Source organism: Nicotiana tabacum, chromosome 12 (genome assembly GCF_000715075.1).
Source record: "Nicotiana tabacum cultivar K326 chromosome 12, ASM71507v2, whole genome shotgun sequence".
Classification (NCBI taxonomy): Eukaryota; Viridiplantae; Streptophyta; class Magnoliopsida; order Solanales; family Solanaceae; genus Nicotiana; species Nicotiana tabacum.
Window position 1 is genome coordinate 19,441,032 of NC_134091.1, and position 21,872 is coordinate 19,462,903.

At 34.7% G+C, this 21,872-nt stretch overlaps 1 protein-coding gene across 1 annotated transcript; it reads right to left on the bottom strand.

The window, feature by feature from the left end:
• Positions 1–4,429: 4,429 nt before the first annotated feature.
• On the bottom strand, positions 4,430–19,160 carry LOC107824385 (glutamate receptor 2.9-like). The gene is made up of 5 exons (XM_016651127.2): positions 18,791–19,160; positions 7,682–8,997; positions 6,438–6,753; positions 5,501–5,898; positions 4,430–5,005 (listed from the first exon to the last, which is right to left on the bottom strand). The coding sequence occupies exons 1-5, from the start codon at positions 19,143–19,145 to the stop codon at positions 4,586–4,588; spliced, it is 2,805 nt and encodes a 934-aa protein (XP_016506613.2). The 5' UTR covers positions 19,146–19,160; the 3' UTR covers positions 4,430–4,585.
• Between the last annotated feature and the right edge of the window lie 2,712 nt (positions 19,161–21,872).

Below are 21,872 nucleotides of genomic sequence, written 5' to 3' on the forward strand. Positions count from 1 at the left end.
CGGTCTCTGTTCGACCTTCATTCTCTGTCGATATCCCTCTAGTTTTTAATAGCTGCCTTGTTCTGGTGCATGGATTCGGAAGGAGCTCCCAACTGGTCGTCTTCGACCCTAATTTTTGACTGATATCAGTTATGTACATCCACCCAAGTTATTGCTGGATACTCGATCAAGTTTTGTTTCAACCAACGTGATGCTATTGAACTTTGCTCGTTCAACCCTTGGGTGAAAGCTTGGACGGCCCAGTTATCTGTGACCGATGGCAATTCCATGCGTTCCATTTGAAATTGGGACACGAACTCCCTCAGCATTTCATTACCGCTTTGCTTTACTTTAAAGAGGTCTGATTTCCTTGTTGCAACCTTTATAGTACCAACATGTGCCTTTATAAGCGAATCCGCTAATATGGCAAAAGTATCGATGGAATTTGGGGGCAAATTATGATACCAAATCATCGCTCCCTTCTAGAGGGTCTCTCCGAATGTTTTCAATAACACAGATTCGATCTCGTCGTCTTCCAAATCGTTACCCCTGATGGCACACATGTAAGAGGTGACGTGTTTGTTGGGATCGGTCGTACCGTTATATTTGAGAATTTCGGGCATATGGAAGTTTTTGGAGATTGGTTTTGGGGCTGCACTCGAGGGAAAAGGCTTTTGGATGAATTTTTTCGAATCCAGCCCTTTTATCATTGGTAGAGCTCCCGAGATCTGATCGATGCTGGAATTATATGTTTCTACTTTTTTTATAATTGGCTTCGATTCGTTTTGTGAGTTCCTCGAGCAATTTAGTAATTTCGGGAGTAGTCCCCGATACTTGCTCGTTTGACTTTACTATGGCTGGCTCCGTTCTGTGGGTGGTTTCCCGAAGCGGATCGGGCTCTGGCCTGCTTTGTACCTGAGTTTGGCTCTGCAATTGAGCTATCACTATTTGCTGGGCTTGTAACATCTCGAAGATCATCCGTAAGCTGACTCTGATCTCTTCCACGTTATTGGCGTCTCGAGCTACGGATCGAGTACCGCCCTGAATGCTTTTTTCCGGTTCGGAACGTTGGTTCGCCTCAAGAGCCACTTGTGAGTTGACATCTAGTGATACTTCAACTCGAATTTCAGGTACTTCGACTCGAGTTTTAGTGACATCGTTAAATGGCCTTCCGGCTCTGGGTATCAAGTTGTTGGTTTCATCCTGAAGGCCGGCTTCGTGGTCGATAGGTAAAGCCATGAATCGAGAGTTTGTCATTGCTGATTCGGAGTTGTAAACTGGTGCGTATTGCGGATTTGTATCAAACAACCACTGTTATCTATAGCCCCACGGTGGGCGTCAAACTGTTTACCCGAAAAATCGGATATAGTTGAATTTATAAGTAGTTATAAGGATATGTGATATAGCTTGGCATAAATCGTACGTAGAAGTAAAAATATTTAGATTCTTGGCTATAGAAATGGGATATAAATTATTGAACTAGAAGAGTGAGTATGCTGAGTATGCCAGTATCGAGCTCGCAGACAGGAGCCGTTGCAACCGCACTAGGGGAGAGAATCTTGGCAGAAATCGAGGAAGAGACAATTCATCATGGTTCTCCACTATATATTTTTTTAGAATAAATAAAGTAAGACCCCTCTACTATAAAGGGGGGAATCCTTGTAAGCACAAGCAGGTTCACACATTGTAAGAAAGACTACTCATATTTATTGAAGGATAAATCTCTTAAGCTTGTTTTATTCGGCATACTCACTCTTCTAGTTCAATAATTTATATCCCATTTCTATAGCCAAGAATCTAAATATTTTCACTTCTACGTACGATTTATGTCAAGCTATATCACATATCCTTAGAACTACTTATAAATTCAACTATATCCGATTTTTCGGGTAAACAAAAACTTTGATCAAGTCACTAATTAGGGGTGGCAAACGGGCGGGTCGAAAATGTGTAGTGCAAAAATGAATAAAATATCTGATTGATCCATATTTAATACGGATAGAAAATAGGTTAACCTGCAACGGATAATATGGATATCCATATTATTGACGGCTTCTTCAATATGATCACTTTTGGGAGAATTCATAGTCTTCCAAACCTGAGGAACTCTCAATTTGAGTGTTTGCAAATGTAAAAGTTAAACCAATTGGTTATCTATTAGTTAAGTGGATAATGTGAATCTTATCCATATTTGACCCATTTTAAAAAAAGTTTATTATCCAATTCGGCCATCTTTTAGTAAATAATATGAATGGATATCCCTTTATTATATCCATTTGCCATAATCTTTCACATATTTTTTCATTTTGTTGTTCTAATCAAGCGGTATTTCTACGAACGTTCTTCCTTTTTTCCAAGTGTCACCATCTATACAACAAAATATTTTCTAACTCCCTAAGCACTATATAAATCTAGGGAATGTGATGTGTAGAACTCAACAAAGAAAGGGTGTCACTTTTACCACTTTCATTACTCATCACGGGATCACTTAACATTAGTGGGGAATTAAAAGTAAAGGAAAAATATTTAAGTGGTAGTTTGACTTTGGAAAAGGAAATTGCTAAAAAGAGAATGTTAATAATAATAATGTGGGTAATGATAAAGAATTATGAAGTTGAAGCATACCACCACCACCAATAAAATTCGGACAATATGCACTTCACGTGGACATAAAACTTTACGAAAAATCTAAATTCAAAGTGTTAGTTGGATGATCACATGAATTGGCTAAGCAATAAGACAATAAAAGGAGATATGTCACGTAACACTTATTTAGATGATCCTTTCTCTATAGAGAATATTTATTTATTATTACATGGAATTCACTATTTTTAGAAATTATTCCTTTTTTGAATTTGGACATTTCATTCCGAACTAAAAATTTAGTATGTCCCTTGTACGTCACAAAGATATGAGACACAACAATATGAGCTGCAATCTTAATATAAATGGAAGAAAATGTGAAGATGCGTGTCGCACTTACAAGAGATCGAGAAATAACAAAATAACAAGTTAAACGAAAGGTCAAAGTTAAAGCGAATTATTAATTTTATGATATATTATTTAAACATCCGCATTTGCCTTATCGTCTTATTAAATAAATTTATATCGTTATGTTCAAAAAGCAGAATTTTAGAAATTAGAATAATTTTGCACGAAAAATGTTTCCTTGTTACCCTAGACTACACTTTATGCAACAAAGAAGACAAATCGAGTTTTATAGAAATTTAAACTAAATATGTAATAGGTAACGCTACAAAATGTTGAGTTTAATATTAATTTAAAAAAATAATTAAAACACTACTGTGTATATATCTTGCATTTGTCAAATTGAGAAAGATACGAATCAGAAACTATATATTGCGTATTCTTGTTGACAAATGTTTGGGGTAAAGGACCAGATTTTAAGCTGATATATATATATATATAATTTCTCTTTGTTCCAATATTATTCTCCAATGTATACGGCGTAATGTGATGAGTAAATGACCTTTACACAAATAGTCGGTCATATTAATTATTATTTTTTTTAGTTATATACATAAATTATACATTAATTATATATAATTATACACGTACAATACATAAATTATATATACCGATTATTTTTAGTTTAAGTGGTTGGATGGATAACTATTTAGGTTAATTCTAATATAATAATTTATTATATAAACTTAAAAAGAGGTTTGGTTGAAACATTCATGGGCACTGCAATCTCACGTGTGATTATATTGTTATAACGGTGGCCAGCACGTCCACGTGTGAACTCGTAGAAATCATGACCTCTGTGCCACGAGGTTTGGGCCATTGGAATAATGGAAGAATATTCTCTTGATGTTAATTAACTCTTTGAAGAATTATTAACCTAAATAGCGGCTTAAACTAGAAATAGTTGACGGATGTATAATATATGTATAATTGTGTATATATTAATTTAATATATAATAGTTAGAAAAAATAAATAATAAATCTGTCCGATTATTTGTGTAAAGATCCACTACTCTTTACGGGTCTGGGTAGCAATCAGTAATATTGGCTTCGACTCGGTATTTGTATTAAAAAGTTTACTGAATAATATAAATAATTTATTCAAAACTAAGTAAGCCACTCCACTAAAATCTAGAACTCACACCTATTCAGACGAAAAAGGGGCCAAATACTTACTATTCCTTCTGAATTGTCACGATTATTTTCTTTGCATACCTTAAATTTTCATGTGTTCATTATCTAATTCTTTCAGATGTAATACTCTATCTCAGAGTTATTACTATTAATCAATTTGTTCCTATCTAACAAAACCTAATTGGATTTATCTAACAGGAGAAAGGTTTCTCATTCCTCGTCCAGAAAGATATTTTACGTCGCAATATGTAAATAAGTGAATCCGGTATCACTTTAAAATGTCACATAGTATTCGCATTTCAAGCATAAAAAGAAAGTGCGTGAAAGATTAAAAAAGGAGCCCGGGACCTCCTTTCACTCCAAATAAATGAAATATTAGAAAAATAGAGCCTCTAAAATCATATATTTACAAGATTACTTTATTAGACAAGTAGACAACTAGCAATTGTGAATTGCTGTTGTTACTAATCCAGTGTTTGGCACATTAGAATACCTCTGTGATTTCACCATTCTGTTGATTGTTTGATCTTTGATCAATCACAGTGCTACTATCTTTAAAGAATCTTAATCCTAGTATTGTATAACACTGAGTAAAAACCAGAGAAGCCCATATGTAAACCACATTTGCATAATTTGCAAGTGTAGAGCTTAAATTTAGCCAGTGTCTTCTGACTAAACGAGCGATTGAGATCAAAAGTACAATTCCACAAATAACACCTGAAATCAGTAATGGGCCTGAGAACAACTCGGGTCCTAATCCAGGATCCTGTTCCTTAGCTGATGAAGAAGAGCAATTTGAAGAAATAAGCATTTGTTCTTCTAATTGATTTATCTCTCCACTCTGTGAAACTTTAAGAACAGCTTCTGAGATATCAACTGCTAAGGGAGAACCCTTTGGAAAGACCTGATGATTTAAAATATGATAAGAAGTCATAAAGAAACTAGTTTAAGAATTTATTAGGTCAAATAAAGGGTCAAATTCACCTATGGCCACAGAACAGTAAAGTCACTAAACTATTTCTGTCACATTAAAAGAATTTAATTTTATCTACTGGAATATACTAATAATAAATCACTAAAAACTTTCTTTAATTTGTCGGATTAAAATAACTGAAAGTTATTTATTATATTAGTAAAGTCGCTAAATTTTACCCCACTATAAACCATTATAGTTATAGTAGTAAAGTTCAGTGACTTCGGTGTGATAATGAGTGATGTTCATTTACTCTAATGTGACAAATAACTTAGTGACTATACTGTTATAGTGATAAAATTCCGACTTTAATGTGAAATAGTTTTGTGCCTTCACTGTTATAGTGGATAAAGTCTGATGCACAGGCGTGACTAAAAATGGAGATAAGCAGATTGAAAAGCTAAAAAGGTGAAATGTTGAACTTACAAAACCAAATCCACCAAGTTTAAAGACAGATCCAGACTTGGTGTAACCTTTGCAGTATTTTGAAAGGAAAACTTTGGCATGTGGAGCTACAAAGAAAGCAGCAGAAATTTCTCCCTTTTCAAAAGCTTTAGGATAGTCACTGATTGAACTGATTTTCTTGATATTCTCAGGCTTCAAATGCAAAGAATTCACCAGATAACGAACAATAAATGAATTGCCATTGCAACCAACTGCAGCATTGGTCCTTATAAGATAATCAACATCTAGTATAGAAGGTTCCAGCCTAGGAACTGTCATTATAGAAGAAAGGACTGCTGTAAAGCAAGCTGTGACAACCACAACTACACATAACCATGTTGTTAGCACAAGTCGAGATAGGTTGCTTTTGATCAATTCTCCTGCAATGAGTCCCAAAATTGGAGTTTTAAGCCTTTGAATTTGACTAAAGTATTGATAATAACTACCTCTGAATCATACAAAATACTATAAATAAGTTTACTCTCTGTCATACTTTGGAACTATCGTATTTTTGTTGTTAACAAATCATCTTATACTCGTTGGTCCAAGTTTATCCTTCTGCTTTTGACTATGGTGTAAAATTACCTTCAGTTATACTTCAGGTTGGTGTTCCCTAAGGGTCAAGAAAGTTGCTAATGTCAAGAATATAAAATGCCCAAAGTACAATAAAAAGTAAAATTAAGAAATTTTATATAGTAGAGGAGTAGATTTTTGATCATTTTATCCGAAATATATAATGTTGTGTATTGAAGAATTAACCTAAATAGTCGTCCACCCAACTAAAATCACCGACATATATATAATATATGTATAATATGAGTATAACTATATATAATTAGTGTATAATTTATGTATATCGGCTAGAAAAAGTAAATAATGAATCTGACCGACTATTTATGTAAAGATCACGTAAACTTACTTTGGGAAAAAGAGAGAACAGTGACTGAAAACCAGAGCATGGATCCAATAAGCTGAGGAAAAGAACCACTGAAGTCAGGGTTGTTATTTACGTATTCATTTAACCAGATGACAACCCCTGTAGACATGCTCATCACTGCCAGCAGAATCCACAACTTCAACTTGAATGCCTTTATAACAGTAAAATGTGGTTTTTTGAGTATTGGTCTTTCAGTCACAATCATGACCAGTCCAGAGTCAATATAGGGTTGTGAAAATTCTGCATACTCATAGCGATCAGCCATTATTTCTGTATCACCTACTGCTGCATCCAGATTCTATTTCATGAACTGGTAAGTATTTGCAGATGTTAAAACACAGTATCACTAGCAACAATCAGACTTTACTGTTTAAAAAAGGGCGCACTAAGGGGTCTGGAGAAGGGCCGGACCACAAAGGTCTATTTTACGTAGCCTTATCCTGTATTTCTGCAAGATGCTGTTTTCACGGCTCGAACCTGTAACCTCTTGGTCACATGGCATACTTCACTGTTTGATGATGAAAAAATTTAAGGGTTCTATTATACGTTGGGTCCATTTATATCCCTTGCTATTAGCTAATAGTCTCAGTATCTATTCATGGCCTTGACATATCTCCCTGAAGTATTTATGGATGGTAATCTTAAACCATAATCAAAAGCATATGGTTAAAATTTCGACCTTTTTCCCTTGAAGTATGTTGACACGTGGAAACCTCCCAGCTTATGTCGGAGCTCCGTCAAAGTCAAGAATAAATATGAGACAATTTGCAAAAGGACAAAGGTATGATTGACACTAAAGTATAACATTAGGATATTTCATATTGTGGAGGGATAAATCTGGACCTTTTTCAAGATTTAAAAATTTGGACCAAAATTCATTGTGAAATGCTAAGCACTGAGCTAGCATTTGGACATAAATTTAGTTGAAACTTGAAAAAAGAGTTTTTGAAGTTGTATTGAAAAATAATTTTTGGAAGTTAAGTTATGTTTGGACATGTATTTTATTTGAAAAAAACTTGAAGTTTTGCGAGCAGAAGAAAAATTTCACCCAAAAACTGACTAAACCAGTTTTATGAAACTTGTTATTTTTTCAAAAACTGATCATGTTCCATGAACAAACAGTGTGTTTAACTTTTTTTTTGAAAAAATGTACTTGAAATCTATGGCCAAACATGTGCTAAAAGTTGAAGCTGTGGATAAGTTAAAGAGTCATATATATAACATACCTTGTTAGAAACTCCTACCACCATTTCATCATAAGTACCATAAAAGGGAACAAGCACATAGGGCAAATAGTAAGGAAGTTGCCTCACAACTGCTTCAAAAACATGAACTGAAAATCCACCAATTATAGTCTCATTCCTCTCTTGGTTAAAATCCACTGTCACAAACTGATTAAATGCACCCTTTGCAGGTACACCAATCTTGAGTGTTTTTTCTAGGCCTCCTATAGCCCACCCTTTTGGAACAGTTTGCTTACCACCTGGCCACAAAATTGACTCCAAATCCCCTCCTAAACCATTTCCAATTTTCAACTTCACCCCATTGTATTCAACAAGGTCATTAAAAAAACCAAACTCTGGTGACCAAAATGACACTTCTCTATAACTTTTGCCAAACACGTTAATGATCTTAAAGTTTGGCTTTTGGAATATTACACCATTCTTGAAACTAACTTTCCCACTTAAACCTTCAAAATCACTCAACAAAATGGTTTTCACTAGTTCACTTGAACTGCTTTTTACTTTTGTTAAATTTTTCATGGCCTTAGCAATTGCCCAAGTTGCATCATAAGCCTTAAGTGCATAAAAGCTAGGACTTGGGCTTCCTTCTTCTTCTTCAGGATATTCTGATCTGTACATTCTCCTGAATTTGGCATTAAACTGTCTAAAAGACTCACTTTTGTCGTTAACATTTGACTTAAATCCAATTACACCTTGCATATTCAGTAAAACAGAAGGTTCAACGGAGTCAAGAAAACTTGCCATATTGTCTGAAATAATCCATACATAATCTTTCCCCATCATTCCCATTTCTGTTGCCACCTCAAAAAGAACCAAACCAAAGTCTAAAGAAGACTGTATCACCACAAAAACTTTAACATTCTTGGTTTTTAACTTCTCCAGCTCTTTCTGAATGAATAACCTGGAATTTGAAACAGAGAATAAAGGAGGAAAAGCCAAGTGATATTCAACAGAGGAGTCAACAACTTTAAGTGAATCTGAGAGGTGAGTGATAAGTCCAGAATCCATATTGGAGAAGCTGTTACTAATTTCATATAAAGCTATCACTTTTCGCCACTTGAAATGGCCAATTAATGCAGCAATGCATTGCATTTGGGACTTAACATCGTCACTCATTTGGACAAGTGAAGGTGGTTCTTGCCGTAAAACTAGTTGAGGAGAATATGTGGCTGTTGGGCTTAAAGAAATAATGGGGATGCCTTTGTACGATTCATCAAATTCAGAAAATAGAACAGCTTCTTGTTGTGTCAATGGTCCAAGGATGGCATGCACTTGCTTCTTGTTGACAAGATATGTTGCTGCAAAATTTTAAGGTTAGTTCACCAAAGCTGCATTCAGGGGCGGATGCAGTGTCACTACTAAAAATCTGCTAAAAACCGACCAACTATTTCCGACCAACGTTGGTCGGTCAAAAAATGCGACCAAAAACCGTCCAGGTTGGACGCAAACTGGGAAAAAAACATTTACATTTTTTTTAAACAAAATACCGACCAACGTTGGTCGGTAAATTGGTCAATAGCTGGTCAGACAAGAAAATTTTGGATTACCGACCAACGTTGGTCGGTAATTTGGATCCAATTTTTTAAATTTTAATAATTATTTTATTATTCTTAAATATTTTATAATATTTAAGAATTTATATTTAAAATTACCGACCAACGTTGGTCGGTTAAAGATTTTAAATTTTTTTTAAAAAAAACCGACCAAAGTTGGTCGGTTTTTGGTCAAACGGTCAGCACTTAATGTACCGACCAAAATTACCGACCAACTTTGGTCGGTAATTCTAAAATCAGAGAAGTGAAAAACGGGGGAAACCCCCATTTCTCTAAAATTTTTCCCTCTTCTTCCTTCCCTTCTCTCCTTCTCCCAGCCCCTCCCCCTCACCGTCCAGGCCTCCCCTCGCCGTCCAGCCCTCACCCTCGCCGTCGTCGCGCCGTCGCCGTCGCCTCTGCCACTGCCACTGCCGCCCCTCGATCTCCTTCTCCATCTCCTACAAATTCTAGGTTTGAATTACAACCCATTTATTTATTATTTTCAGGTTTTGTTAATTAGTTATGAATTAGTTTCAATTGATTAGTGTTTTAATTATTTGAACATTGCATTTTATTGAGGATTAGGGTTTAGGTCTTGTTTTAATTAGTTTTATTAACTAATTAGTTTTGTTAATTAGTCAATTATTTATGAATTAGTTTAGTTTAGGGTATGAGTTGAATTTCTTTAGTTTAGTTAGTTTATGTTTAAACTCGTAGGATATGAATTGAAATTTTAGTTTTTAGGATTTGTTCTTGTGAATTGAACTTTTAGGATATGATTTGAACTTTTAAGATATGAATTGGACCTTTTGGATATGAATTGAACTTTTAGGATATAAATTGGTGTAATTAGAAAAAAATAATTATCTTGAATTAACTAAAAAAGATATAATTAATTTATAATTGTAGAATAAATTAATTTGTTCTTGTGAATCGAACTTTTAGGGTATGGGTTGAATTTCTTTAGTTTAGTTAGTTTATGTTTAAACTCGTAGGATATGAATTGAAATTTTAGTTTTTAGGATTTGTTCTTGTGAATTGAACTTTTAGGATATGATTTGAACTTTTAAGATATGAATTGGACCTTTTGGATATGAATTGAACTTTTAGGATATAAATTGGTGTAATTAAGAAAAAATAATTATCTTGAATTAACTAAAAAAGATATAATTAATTTATAATTGTAGAATAAATTAATTTATTCTTGTTTTATTTGTATAGATGGAACATCGTACTTGGATGTACAATAGAAATTATCCTAATCGGCGGGGATTGCGGGAGGATTTTGTAGAAGGGGTTGATGACTTTATTAGACATGCAATGTCACTTCCACCATACCAAAGTGAAGGAGTAATTAGGTGCCCTTGTGTCAGGTGCGATTGTATGAAGTTTAAAAAATCGGAGGAAGTTAAGCTTCATCTTTATAGGAAGGGGTTTATAGAGAATTACTTTGTGTGGACTAATCATGGAGAGATCGATGATAGCCGTGGGATATTTCATAACATGGTTGTTGGTGAAAGTAGTAGGTTGGTGGAGAATACAAATCTTGATTCTAGAATTCAGGATATGGTTGCAGATGCTTTTAGGGGTGAGCCCAATGAAAATGTTGAACAAACTCCTAATGATGACGCAAAATATTTTTATGAACAGTTAGAGGAAGCTAGTCGTCCACTACGTGAAGGAAGTCCGCACTCTGAGCTGTCTGTTGCAGTTAGATTACTAAGTATCAAATCTAATTAGAATATTTCTCAAGCAGCCATGGACTGTTTCATTGACCTTATGAGTGAACTAGTTGACCCTAATATCAACTTACCTGGTGATTTCTATAAGGCGAAGAGATTAGTTTCTAAGTTAGGACTTTCATCAATGAGAATTGATTGTTGTGAAGATGGTTGCATGTTATATTATAAAGATGATGCAACTTTAGACAGTTGTAAATTTTGCGAAAAGCCTCGTTTCAAGAGGCTTTCCAGCGGGAATATGGTCGCTGTCAAGGCAATGCATTATTTACCTCTTATACCTAGGTTAAAGAGGTTATATGCGTCGATGAGTTCTGCTCCTCATATGAGATGGCATTTTGAAAATAGAAGACCTCCTGGTGTTATATGTCATCCTTCAGATGGAGAAGCTTGGAAGCACTTTGATAGGACATATCCAGATTTTGCTAGTGAACCAAGGAACATTCGGTTAGGTCTGTGTGCCGATGGCTTCACGCCTTTTTCTATATCTGCGACACCATATTCATGTTGGCCTGTCTTTCTTACACCTTATAATCTACTACCTGAGTTGTGTATGACTAGTCCATATATATTCTTAAATTGTATTTTCCCCGGTCCACGTAATCCGAAAAGTTTGATTGATGTATATTTGCAACCTTTGATTGATGAGCTAAAACAATTGTGGTATGATGGTGTTGAAACATATGACATATCAACCAAGCAGAATTTTAATATGCGTGCTAATTTAATGTGGACTATTAATGATTTTCCTGCGTATGGAATGTTGTCTGGGTGGATGACTGCTGGGAAGCTAGCTTGTCCTTACTGCATGGAAAATAGTAAAGCGTTTACTTTGAAACATGGCCGAAAGCAATCATGGTTTGATTGTCACCGTCAATTCTTGCCTGATGATCATGAGTTTAGAAGGATGAAAAATGCATTCAAAAAGAATAAAGTGGAATATGATTCTCCACCTCCGATACTTTCAGGTGATGAAATTTGGGAGAGGGTTCAGAACTTCAGTAAAGTTACTGAGGCTCCACCTTATAGATTCCCCGGATATGGTGTTAATCATAATTGGATGAAACAGAGTATATTTTGGGAGTTGCCTTATTGGAAGGATAATCTTCTCCGACACAACATTGATGTCATGCATATTGAGAAGAATTATTTTGATAATTTGTTCAACACAGTGATGGATGTTAAAGGTAAGACAAAAGATAACCCGAAGGCTAGAATGGACTTACAAGAATATTGCAGGCGGCCTGAATTATACTTGCAGACAGCAAACAATGGTAAGGTGTTCAAGCCCAAAGCAAGTTACACATTCACTTTGGAGGAAAGACGACAAATTTGTGATTGGGTTACGAAATTAAAGATGCCTGAGGGTTATGCGTCGAATCTTGGAAAAAAGTAGATATGGAGGTAGGGAAGTTGAGCCATTTGAAAAGTCATGACTGCCATGTTTTCATGGAGACCTTAGTGCCTATTGCATTTTGTGGTTTGCCTGAAAGAATCTGGAAACCCATCACAGAGATTAGTTTATTTTTCAAAGACTTGTGTTCTACCACATTAAGGGAAGAAAACCTACTTCGGATGGACCAGAACATCCCTGTAATTTCTAGTAAGATAGAAAAAATATTCCCATGTGATTTCTTTGATGTGATGGAACACCTTCCAATACACCTTGTACACGAGGCACGACTTGGAGGGCCTGTTCAATGCAGATGGATGTATCCCTTTGAGAGGTAATATTATAACTTTGATGTACTATTCTATTTTATTTGAATGTTATTGGCTAACATGAGATTATGTAGGACAATTGGCAAATGCAAACAATTTGTTAAGCAGAGGAATAAGATTGAAGGATCTATATGCGAAGCCTATCTTGCAAAGGAAACTACACATTTTTGTTCTTATTATTTTGAGAGTAACGTGCCATGTTCTAGGAATAGGCCCAATAGGCACACGGTCGAATCAGTGAATGATCCATTATATCCACCAATGTCCATATTCAATCAACCAGGCCGATGTTCTAAGGATGTTAGAAAGAGAAGTTTGAGTGATATGGAGTACAAGTCAGCTACACTTCATGTGTTGCTAAATTGTCCCGAAGTTGTACCATTTCTCAAGTAAGTATTGATTTATTAGTTATCAAAATGTAAAATTTACTGTGACTACATATTGATGCAACTACTAAAAATATTTGATATGTCACAGTCACTTCGTGGGTCAATTTGGCTATGATGCTGTATATACGAGATTTGATACGTGGTTCAAACAGTTTGTAAGTGTATATATATATATATATATATATATATATACATATGTAGTGAATGTATAAAAATTGATTCATAAGTTGTGCTAACTTATGACTTTTTTTAACTCTATGTAGGTAAATAATCCAAATAATGGTGTAAATCAATTTTTGAAAGATATATCTTGGGGACCTGGGCTTCAGGTCACAACAATGTCTAAGTACGTAGTGAATGGTTATAAGTTTCATACAGAGGATTGCTCTAAAAATAAAAATAGCAACAACAGCGGGGTGTGGGTTCAAGGTGGTGATAGCAACCAAGTTGGAGATATTGATTATTATGGTGTGGTCAAAGAAATATTACAACTAGAATATACAGGTTGGCCATATAAGAAATTGATACTCTTTAGATGCAAGTGGTTTGACCCAAATCCAACAAGAGGTACAAGAGTACGCAACCAATACAACATAATTGAGGTTAATCATACGAGGGAGTATGATCGCTATGATTCTTTCATAATTGCACATAACGTTAGGCAAGTGTATTATGCTCCTTATCCATTGCGGCGGAATAAGTCTGATTGGTGGGTTATAATAAAAACTAAGCCTGTAGGTAGGGTGAAAGTCGAGAATATGTTAGATGTTGCATATCAAAACGATATCTCCAATATTCACCAAATAGTGGACGATCAGTTAGAAAATGATTTGGAATATCCTGAACGCATATTGGAAGAAGTTGATATAAATGAAGTAACAATTATAGAAAATGAGGACGAGGAATCAACTGATGAAGCTCAAACAAGTGAGGACGAAGAATTCTCGGACGAGGAACAATACGTCGATGAGGATTAAAAAGTTGGTTTTTAAAGCACTCTCGTTTTATAGCTAGTTTCTTATATGTTTCAATCTAAATGTGTATTATATTATGCAGATGGCAGGCAAGGGTCAAGGTAACAATGACCCTACTAGTTCTCGAGGTCGAGAAAAGGGTAGGAAGGGAAAGAGGAGGGTAGAAAATAATACTCCCTCTTGTCCACCTTTTTCAGAGATGCCTATGTCTTATCCTCCACCACATGGCTATACTGAGCTGCCACAGCATCACGAGCCGTACACCTTCATTCAGACACCCAGTCTTCCATCACAGGGCCACAGGACTATACGTCCGACATACAGTCCAGCTGCCTCACAGCCATCTGCATCACATCCACATGGATCACATCCCTACATATCACAGCCACATGGATCGCATCCACCCATGTCACAGCCACTCGGGTCACAGCCACTCGGGTCACAGCCATCGGTATCACATCCACTTGGGTCGCATCCAGCTATGTCACAGTCACAGGGATCGCAACCATCTTCATCATCGACTCCATCTATTGCAGGCCTTCGCCTGGGAGGCATTAGCTCTGACCCACCTACACCGTCTTCACATGCCTCTGATACACATGCTTCGGATGGTGATGACGAGGCAGTGCATTATGATCGATATGGCAGGATCATCATAGTCCCTGAGGGTGATGGGTAAGTGTTATTTATTATTTTTGCGTCTATTGATTTGTAACATTTTTACTAAGATATTAATGTATTTTTATTGTTAAATTGCAGGTTCAGGCCGGGTAATAAAACTACGAGGATAATCATCAATGCCATCAGAAAGCTTTATGATGGCCCTTATGCGACTTGGACTGATTGCCCATTCTCACTGAAGGAGCAAATTTTCAATCAATTTAAGGTATAAATGTTCTTTTAAACAGTTTAATAATTTATATTTATGATGTTTCCATCTAATATTTAACTTTTGAAATACAGAGCAAGTGTGTATGGGAAGACCGCTATAGCGCGGAAGTGGCTACAAATTTTCATCATAAAGCTCGCAAGAGATTGGCGGATGCTTTCTCGGATGCTAGAAAGAAGAACAAGAGGCCTGGCTGGTTACTTGAGAATTTGTGGAATGATTTGCAAAGGCAATGGCTTACCGCAGAGTTCTTAGAGAGGAGCAAAAAAAGAAAGAAAGCTCGCGCATCCGAGAAGGGAGGCTCCTTGCACACTGGAGGTGCGATCAGCCTAGGGACAATAAAAAGAAGATTTGTACGTAATTGCTTAAATTATTTTACTTTTCTAAGTATATCTATTCTGTTTATTAACTAAATTAATTTATTTTCAGGAAAAGAAGTATGGGCGTCCAATGAGTCATGATGAGCTATTCAAGGAGACACATGTTGTGAAGAAGAAGAAAGAGGGGGATCAAGATAGGTGGGTCGAGGACCGGGCCTCGACTGCATATGTAAGCTTTCAATTTTATTTAAGTATTATAATTTACTTTTATAAACAACTTGAAATACTGATTTAATTTAAAATAATATAGGGTCGCTACCAAAGTAACGTGGAGGAATTCATCCGTAGTCATCCAGCTGGTGAATCGGGTGAGCCAACCCAACCTTCAGACGAGGATGCTGAAAGAATATGGTTGGAGTCTGTTGGCGGTCCAAAATGGGGGAAGGTATACGGGCTTCCTACTAAAAAACTTCCATCGCTATAAGTGTAGAATGCGAGGAATAAGGACTTCCTCGCATGGCGAGCAACTTAATAGGGAGAGCCTCTCCGCTATGCGGGAGACAGTGACAAAGCTCACATCAGAGCTAGAAGCGGCCAAGGAAAGAGAAAGGCTTAGAAATGCTCAATTCCTTGGCATGCAAGCTCAGATCAGAACTCTCCTATCTAGTGGAGCTTTTCCGTTGCCCCGATCTCGTGAGTCATCTCCAGAGGGTCGACCTCCACGTGATCGTTCCTCCTGCCCTGCTCGTGATCGTTCCTCCCGTCCTCTCCGTGATCGTGCTTCCCATCCTCCACAAGACCGTTCTCTATATCGTCTTGTAGATGAAAGTTCATCAGACGGTGATGATGATTTTGTACAAAACACCCCTTGATTTTTATATACTTTGAACTAGACAAATAGAACCAGTTTTGAACTAGTTGTAATTAGTTTTAACTTGGTTTTGGATTTTTATGTTCAATTGAACTTTAATTTGTTAGTTTTAAAGTATTTATTGAATATTTTGGTTGTTGTTGTTATTGTTGTTGTTGTTGTTGTGTTGTTGTTGTTGTTGTGTTGTTGTTGTTGTTGTGTTGTTGTTGTTGTTGTTGTTGTTGTTGTTGTTGTTGTTGTGTTTTTGTTATTTTTGTTGTTGTTGTTGTTGTTGTTGTTGTTGTTGTTGTTGTTGTTGTTGTGTTGTTGTTGTTGTTGTGTTGTTGTTGTTGTTGTGTTGTTGTTGTTGTTGTGTTTTTGTTGTTGTTGTTGTTGTGTTGTTGTTGTTGTTGTGTTGTTGTTGTATTGGTATGCTGGCAGGTGGTTTAGCTGCCAAAACAGGCATTTTATGCCAAAATTAATCCCAGAAAAACCGACCAACGTTGGTCGATTTTTAATAAAAAAAAATAAATTATTCCAAAATACCAACCAAAGTTGGTCGGTTAATGAACATTGAATTCCCAGAATTCAAGAATACCGTCCAACTTTGGTCGGTATTTTGCTTGCATTGTTGAGATTACCGATCATAGTTGGTCGGTAATGTTTAATTTTAATTAGTTTTAAAAAATATATATTTTCAATTACCGACCAAAGTTGGTCGGTTTTTTTAAATTTTAATAATTAATAAAAAAATATAATTTAGTTAAACCGACCAACTTTGGTCGGTAAAATTAAATTAATAAAATATGTTTCCGACCAAAGTTGGTCGGTAAGTAATTAAACTTGTCAGATGGTCGTTTTAATATACCGACCAAAGTTGGTCGGAAATTTCCGACCAACTTTGGTCGGTAAGCCATTCCGACCATCAAAACACCGTCCACACCGTAATGGTCGTGTTTTGGTCGGTAATTTGTCATAACCGACCAACGTTGGTCGGTATTTTTGGTCGATTTTTAGCGAATTTCTAGTAGTGTGTATCGACCACGGGTTCAATTCAAACCATAACTTCCAACATGGAGTACAAATTTATACGTAAAATTTTATTAAAATTATAAAATACTCCCTCTGTTTCAATTGATGTGAACTCATTTGATTGAGCACGGAGTTTAAGAAAAGACAGAAGACTTTTGAACTTGTGGTGTAAATGGCACACATATATTTTGTGTGGCTATAAACCATTGCATAAAAGTAAATCGTTTCCAAATAAGGAAATATATCATTCTTTTTGGCATGAATTAAAAAGAAAATAAGTTAACATAAATTAAAATAGAGGGAGTAGTCCATATGAACCTATAAATTTAAAAAGATAATGAGTTCAATGTTAAAATCTTGAAAGTTGAACCCATATAATTTAAATACTTAATCCGCCTCTCACTACATTGGAAGTACTATAATGCGCTTCCGTCTGGATTCAAGTCAAAAATTTAAAGTTATTGAATTCAGAATGATCACAATTTATTTTTGTGTGTATATAAATATTTATGCATATTATTAATCTTTTTGGCAAATTTATATGGTATGAGGCAAACACTAAAATTGTGAGTTCAATTCAATACTTTCCATATTCAGCTTTACCTCCACCCAAATGCCAATAATTTGCATGGGAGGATCTATGGGATATAATAATATATCGTAGAAGTAGTTAGAGGATCTAATAACCAATCTAATGATAGTCCAAACAGATTTTTTTTTTCTTTGATGTGAAAGGACAGCTAATTAGTATAAAAAAGTACTACTATGACTTTTGAGTATCTATAGTTTCTCGAATGGTTTAGCAAATAGTAAGAGGATATAGAATTGAATCGGTAATCTAAAACTTCTAACTCACCTCCTCTTCTCTTCGTAAACAAACACTATATCGTATTTTTAGCGTTGATTTTTTCGAGTTATTAGGAAAAGAATCACGAATGAATTGTTTTATAAAATAGGTGTATATTGCTCTTTATGTTTTTTGTTCATTAAAATAGTAAACAAAACGGGTAGTTATATTTTGACACACGAAAGAAGAAAATTCAACACTCAATTTGAAACTAATAGAATATTTTTTTCCTTAGAAAACTGAACTTGGTTCTCAATTATATACAAATATTATTTTCCTTTGTATGTGTCTGTGAAACCAAAGGACTCTGTAAGAGCTTGCGAGGATTTGATGGAATTTAATATTTTCTTACTTAACTTTCTTCTCATTCCTTCCGATAGCCCGTTTGACCAAGTTTTTAAAATCGATTTATTTTAAAAAATATTTTTTTCATAAATGTTTTACAAAAAAAATATTTTTGGTAAGAAACAATTTGTATTTGCTACTTAATTTAAAAAATACTTCTGAGCAACAATTATATAGTATTTGACCAAGCTTTTAAAAATCGCTAATAAATATATTTTTTTCAAAAGTGCTTTTGGGAATAAACTATTTTTTTTATTTCTCAAAAACTACTATTGTTTCTACTCAAAAATACTGTTTTTCTTTTAAAACCTTGGCCAAACACCTTAACTTTGGAAAAAATATTTTTACCCAAAAAAAAGCTTGGCCATATCAAAGAAAGTAGGAGAGAAAGAAAACAAAGAAAAAGAGAAAAAAGCTAAAATGAAGATAATTAAAGAGTAATTAGAAATTACCAATGGAAGCAGCAGGACTTGAGCTCCCATGGGAATAATAAGCAAAGTTGAAAACTAACTCTGAACATTTGGAATTTTGGCCATTAAAGTCATGAACTGCCATTTCCATAGCTACCTTTTGCTCTTTACCCAACCTGGATATTGGATCAATGATTGCTCCTATTCTCCATATCATGTTACAATCATCATGTACTGAACCATTTACACCATTCTTGTTATTAGTCAATGAAACCATTTGATAAATCAATAAGAAATAGAGTAGCAAAGATAAGACATGAGTAGTAGAAGTCCTCATTTTCGACTTTTGGTTGGCCGTTGCTGTGTCATATATGAAGGAGCTAAGAGAATTGACCATGACTTTTTATTTTTCATTTATTATAACACCTCGATTATTTTATTAGTACATGCTACTTTCTATCAATACCTACTTACATTTATATTTTAAAAAAAACCACTTAATATTTTGCTGTTTCTGCTGAGATCTGAGCCCTTGTTTTCCATAATCGTAGACTAAAACCTAAATGAACAAGGACTAAGACAAGGAGATAAAGTTGACTTTCAAGAAGAATCTTCCTTAGGACTTGTTCAAACTGGTTAGAAAACAATAAGGTTGGTATAAGAGGTAGTCATACTACAACCATAATATTGCAAGTTGAACTCAATAAATCCATAGTTAATGATGAGTAAATATAAACATAGAACTAGTCACTATTACATCAATGTAGCTAGTTGTACTCAACAATTCCGATCCATAATTAATTTGTTAATATAATTAACATCAACGCCACACCCATTTCCTTACCCTAAAATACTCGTGAACCATATAAAATTTTTGAGTTGTGCATACTAATTTTTTTTTATATCGTTTTAATTCTATCAAATATAATGTCATCAAAGGGACCCTAAAATATTTATGTGCTCTTGAATTATATATCGTTACATGTGTGCTAAAAAAATCGGCGTCTTATTGTTTAGTGTAGTTATAGCATTTCCATCTAGAAGATGAAAAGCTCTAGACAAGATTCAAAATAAATCTCAGTACCCAAATTCTGGGAAGGATCTAGGACTATCAAATATGGCCCAAGCCCAAATGGTCTGCCCAACCCGTTTAAGATTGGATTGGTTATTGATCCACTCATTTATTGAAGAGATTTTTACCTTCCTATACACTATTTCAAACCTTATTACCCTCCATATTCAAGTTTCAATTTAATTACATTGGCATATACAATTTACCAATTATATATATTTTAGGAATTTAATGAGTATCAATTAACTCCTAAAATCTCTCTAACGTACATATCTCACTCCCTCCACGTTTCTCTCTCCATACCCCCCCACGATTCTGTACTCTCTCCTTCCATTAACGCTCCCTTCCATATTTCTTCAAAAATCTTTTATAATCTCTTTCAAACTTTCTTAATTCTCTCTCTAAATCCTACTTTTCCTTCCCTTACAATGAAGAAGAAAGGAGTTTTGAAGAACAACCCTAAAAATTTTAATGTTGGTGATATTCCTACTTTTGATTTGGGTGTTTTGTTACAGGAATCACCCAAAAAAGTAGTGAAATCGGCACATGCAAAACCAGAGACAAAGTCCAAGCTTTCCCCTCGTGAAGCTAGGGCAGAAGCTCAAACAAAACTCAAGCATGGCAGAGATGCTGGTGAAGCTTTGACATCTGCTAAATCAGTAAAATGGAAGGGCAAAGAAATTGTCCGTGATGATGATTTCATCGAAGAAGAAGTTATCCCGAAACCTGCAAAAAAAAAAATCAAAGTTTCTCCTACTGTCAAACCTTCAAAAAAGAAGAAGGTTAAAAAATTAACTAAAACTATACCCCAACAGTCATTGGAGAATGTAAAATTTTAGTAGTTAAAATTTTGGTTTTTTTTTTAAAGTTACAAAACCTGTTCTCAGTCTCATGACTATACATACTTTTTATTTTTTTTTATTTGTAGAAATTTTGTCTACATTGTGTATATTTGTTGTTGGTTATTAACTTTTCTACATTTCCCTCGGAATTGTAGATTTCTTGTATATTATTCGAAAATATTTTGTTAGGGAATGTACTACATAATTTAGTTGGGTTTATTGGTTATTATTTGCTCTATTTTGTAGATTTTAGTTTCATTTTCTATAAACAAATTGTATATATTATGTGTAGTTGTTACTTTCTAATTTCTTGCTATAAACATAATTTGTAGTTTCAATGTAGTCAGTTGTTATATATGTTTACTAATTTTGTAACTTACTTGTATGTAAGATATTTATGTCTTTTTGATTGTAGCTAAATTGTAGTAGAACTGTATTTATTTTATTTTTTGGTCTTCAAACAAGTCTTTTTTTTAACTTACTGTTTCATTCGGTGCAGAACCAAACATTTATAGCCTATTATTCTAAATCATATTGTTAAGGGATTTACTATCTTATTTAATTGGTTTTATTAGTTATTATTTGCTCCATTTTGTAGATGATAGATTCATTTTCCGTAAATAAATTGTATATGTTATGTCTTGTTGTTACTTTCTAATTTCTTGCTCTAAACATAATGTGTAGCTTCAATGTAGTTAGTTGTTATATATGTTTACTAATTTTGTAACTTATTTGTATGCAAGGTATTTATGTCTTTCTGATTGTAGCTAAATTATAGTAGAATTGAATTTATTTTGTTTTTGATATTCAAACAAGTCTTTTTTAACTTACTGTTTCATTTGGTGCAGAATCGAATATTGTTTGCACCACATGATATTGATTATGGCATCACTAGGTTCTAAACATTATCCGACCCTGTTGTTCCTGGCCAAATCAATATGTTATTGTCTGAAAATGGGTTAAAGTTGTTTAAGAAGACATATTTTGGGCATTTTCTTTCCCTGCCCAAAATATGTATCCAAAACCAGGCAATTCACCTTCTCATGAAGTATGAATTGAACGCATCCGGTTTGATTATTTTTACAGCAGAGATAAAGGGTGAGAGGCTGAACTTTGGGTTGAGGGAGTTTGCCCTCATCACTGGCCTTAGATGTGTCACATAAGTAACGGACTTTGGTTACACAACTAAGTATGTCAGAAAAATAATGAG

What these genes read in the sequence shown, in the direction of transcription:
- LOC107824385 (XM_016651127.2), bottom strand. Translation starts at nt 19,145, where the DNA reads ATGGTCAATTCTCTTAGCTCCTTCATATATGACACAGCAACGGCCAAC. An exon ending in TGTTCTCTCTTTTTCCCAAA is followed by an intron (nt 5,899 to 6,437) that starts GTAAGTTTACGT and finishes GACTCATTGCAG; the next exon opens with GAGAATTGATCAAAAGCAAC. An exon ending in AACTTGGTGGATTTGGTTTT is followed by an intron (nt 5,006 to 5,500) that starts GTAAGTTCAACA and finishes TTAAATCATCAG; the next exon opens with GTCTTTCCAAAGGGTTCTCC.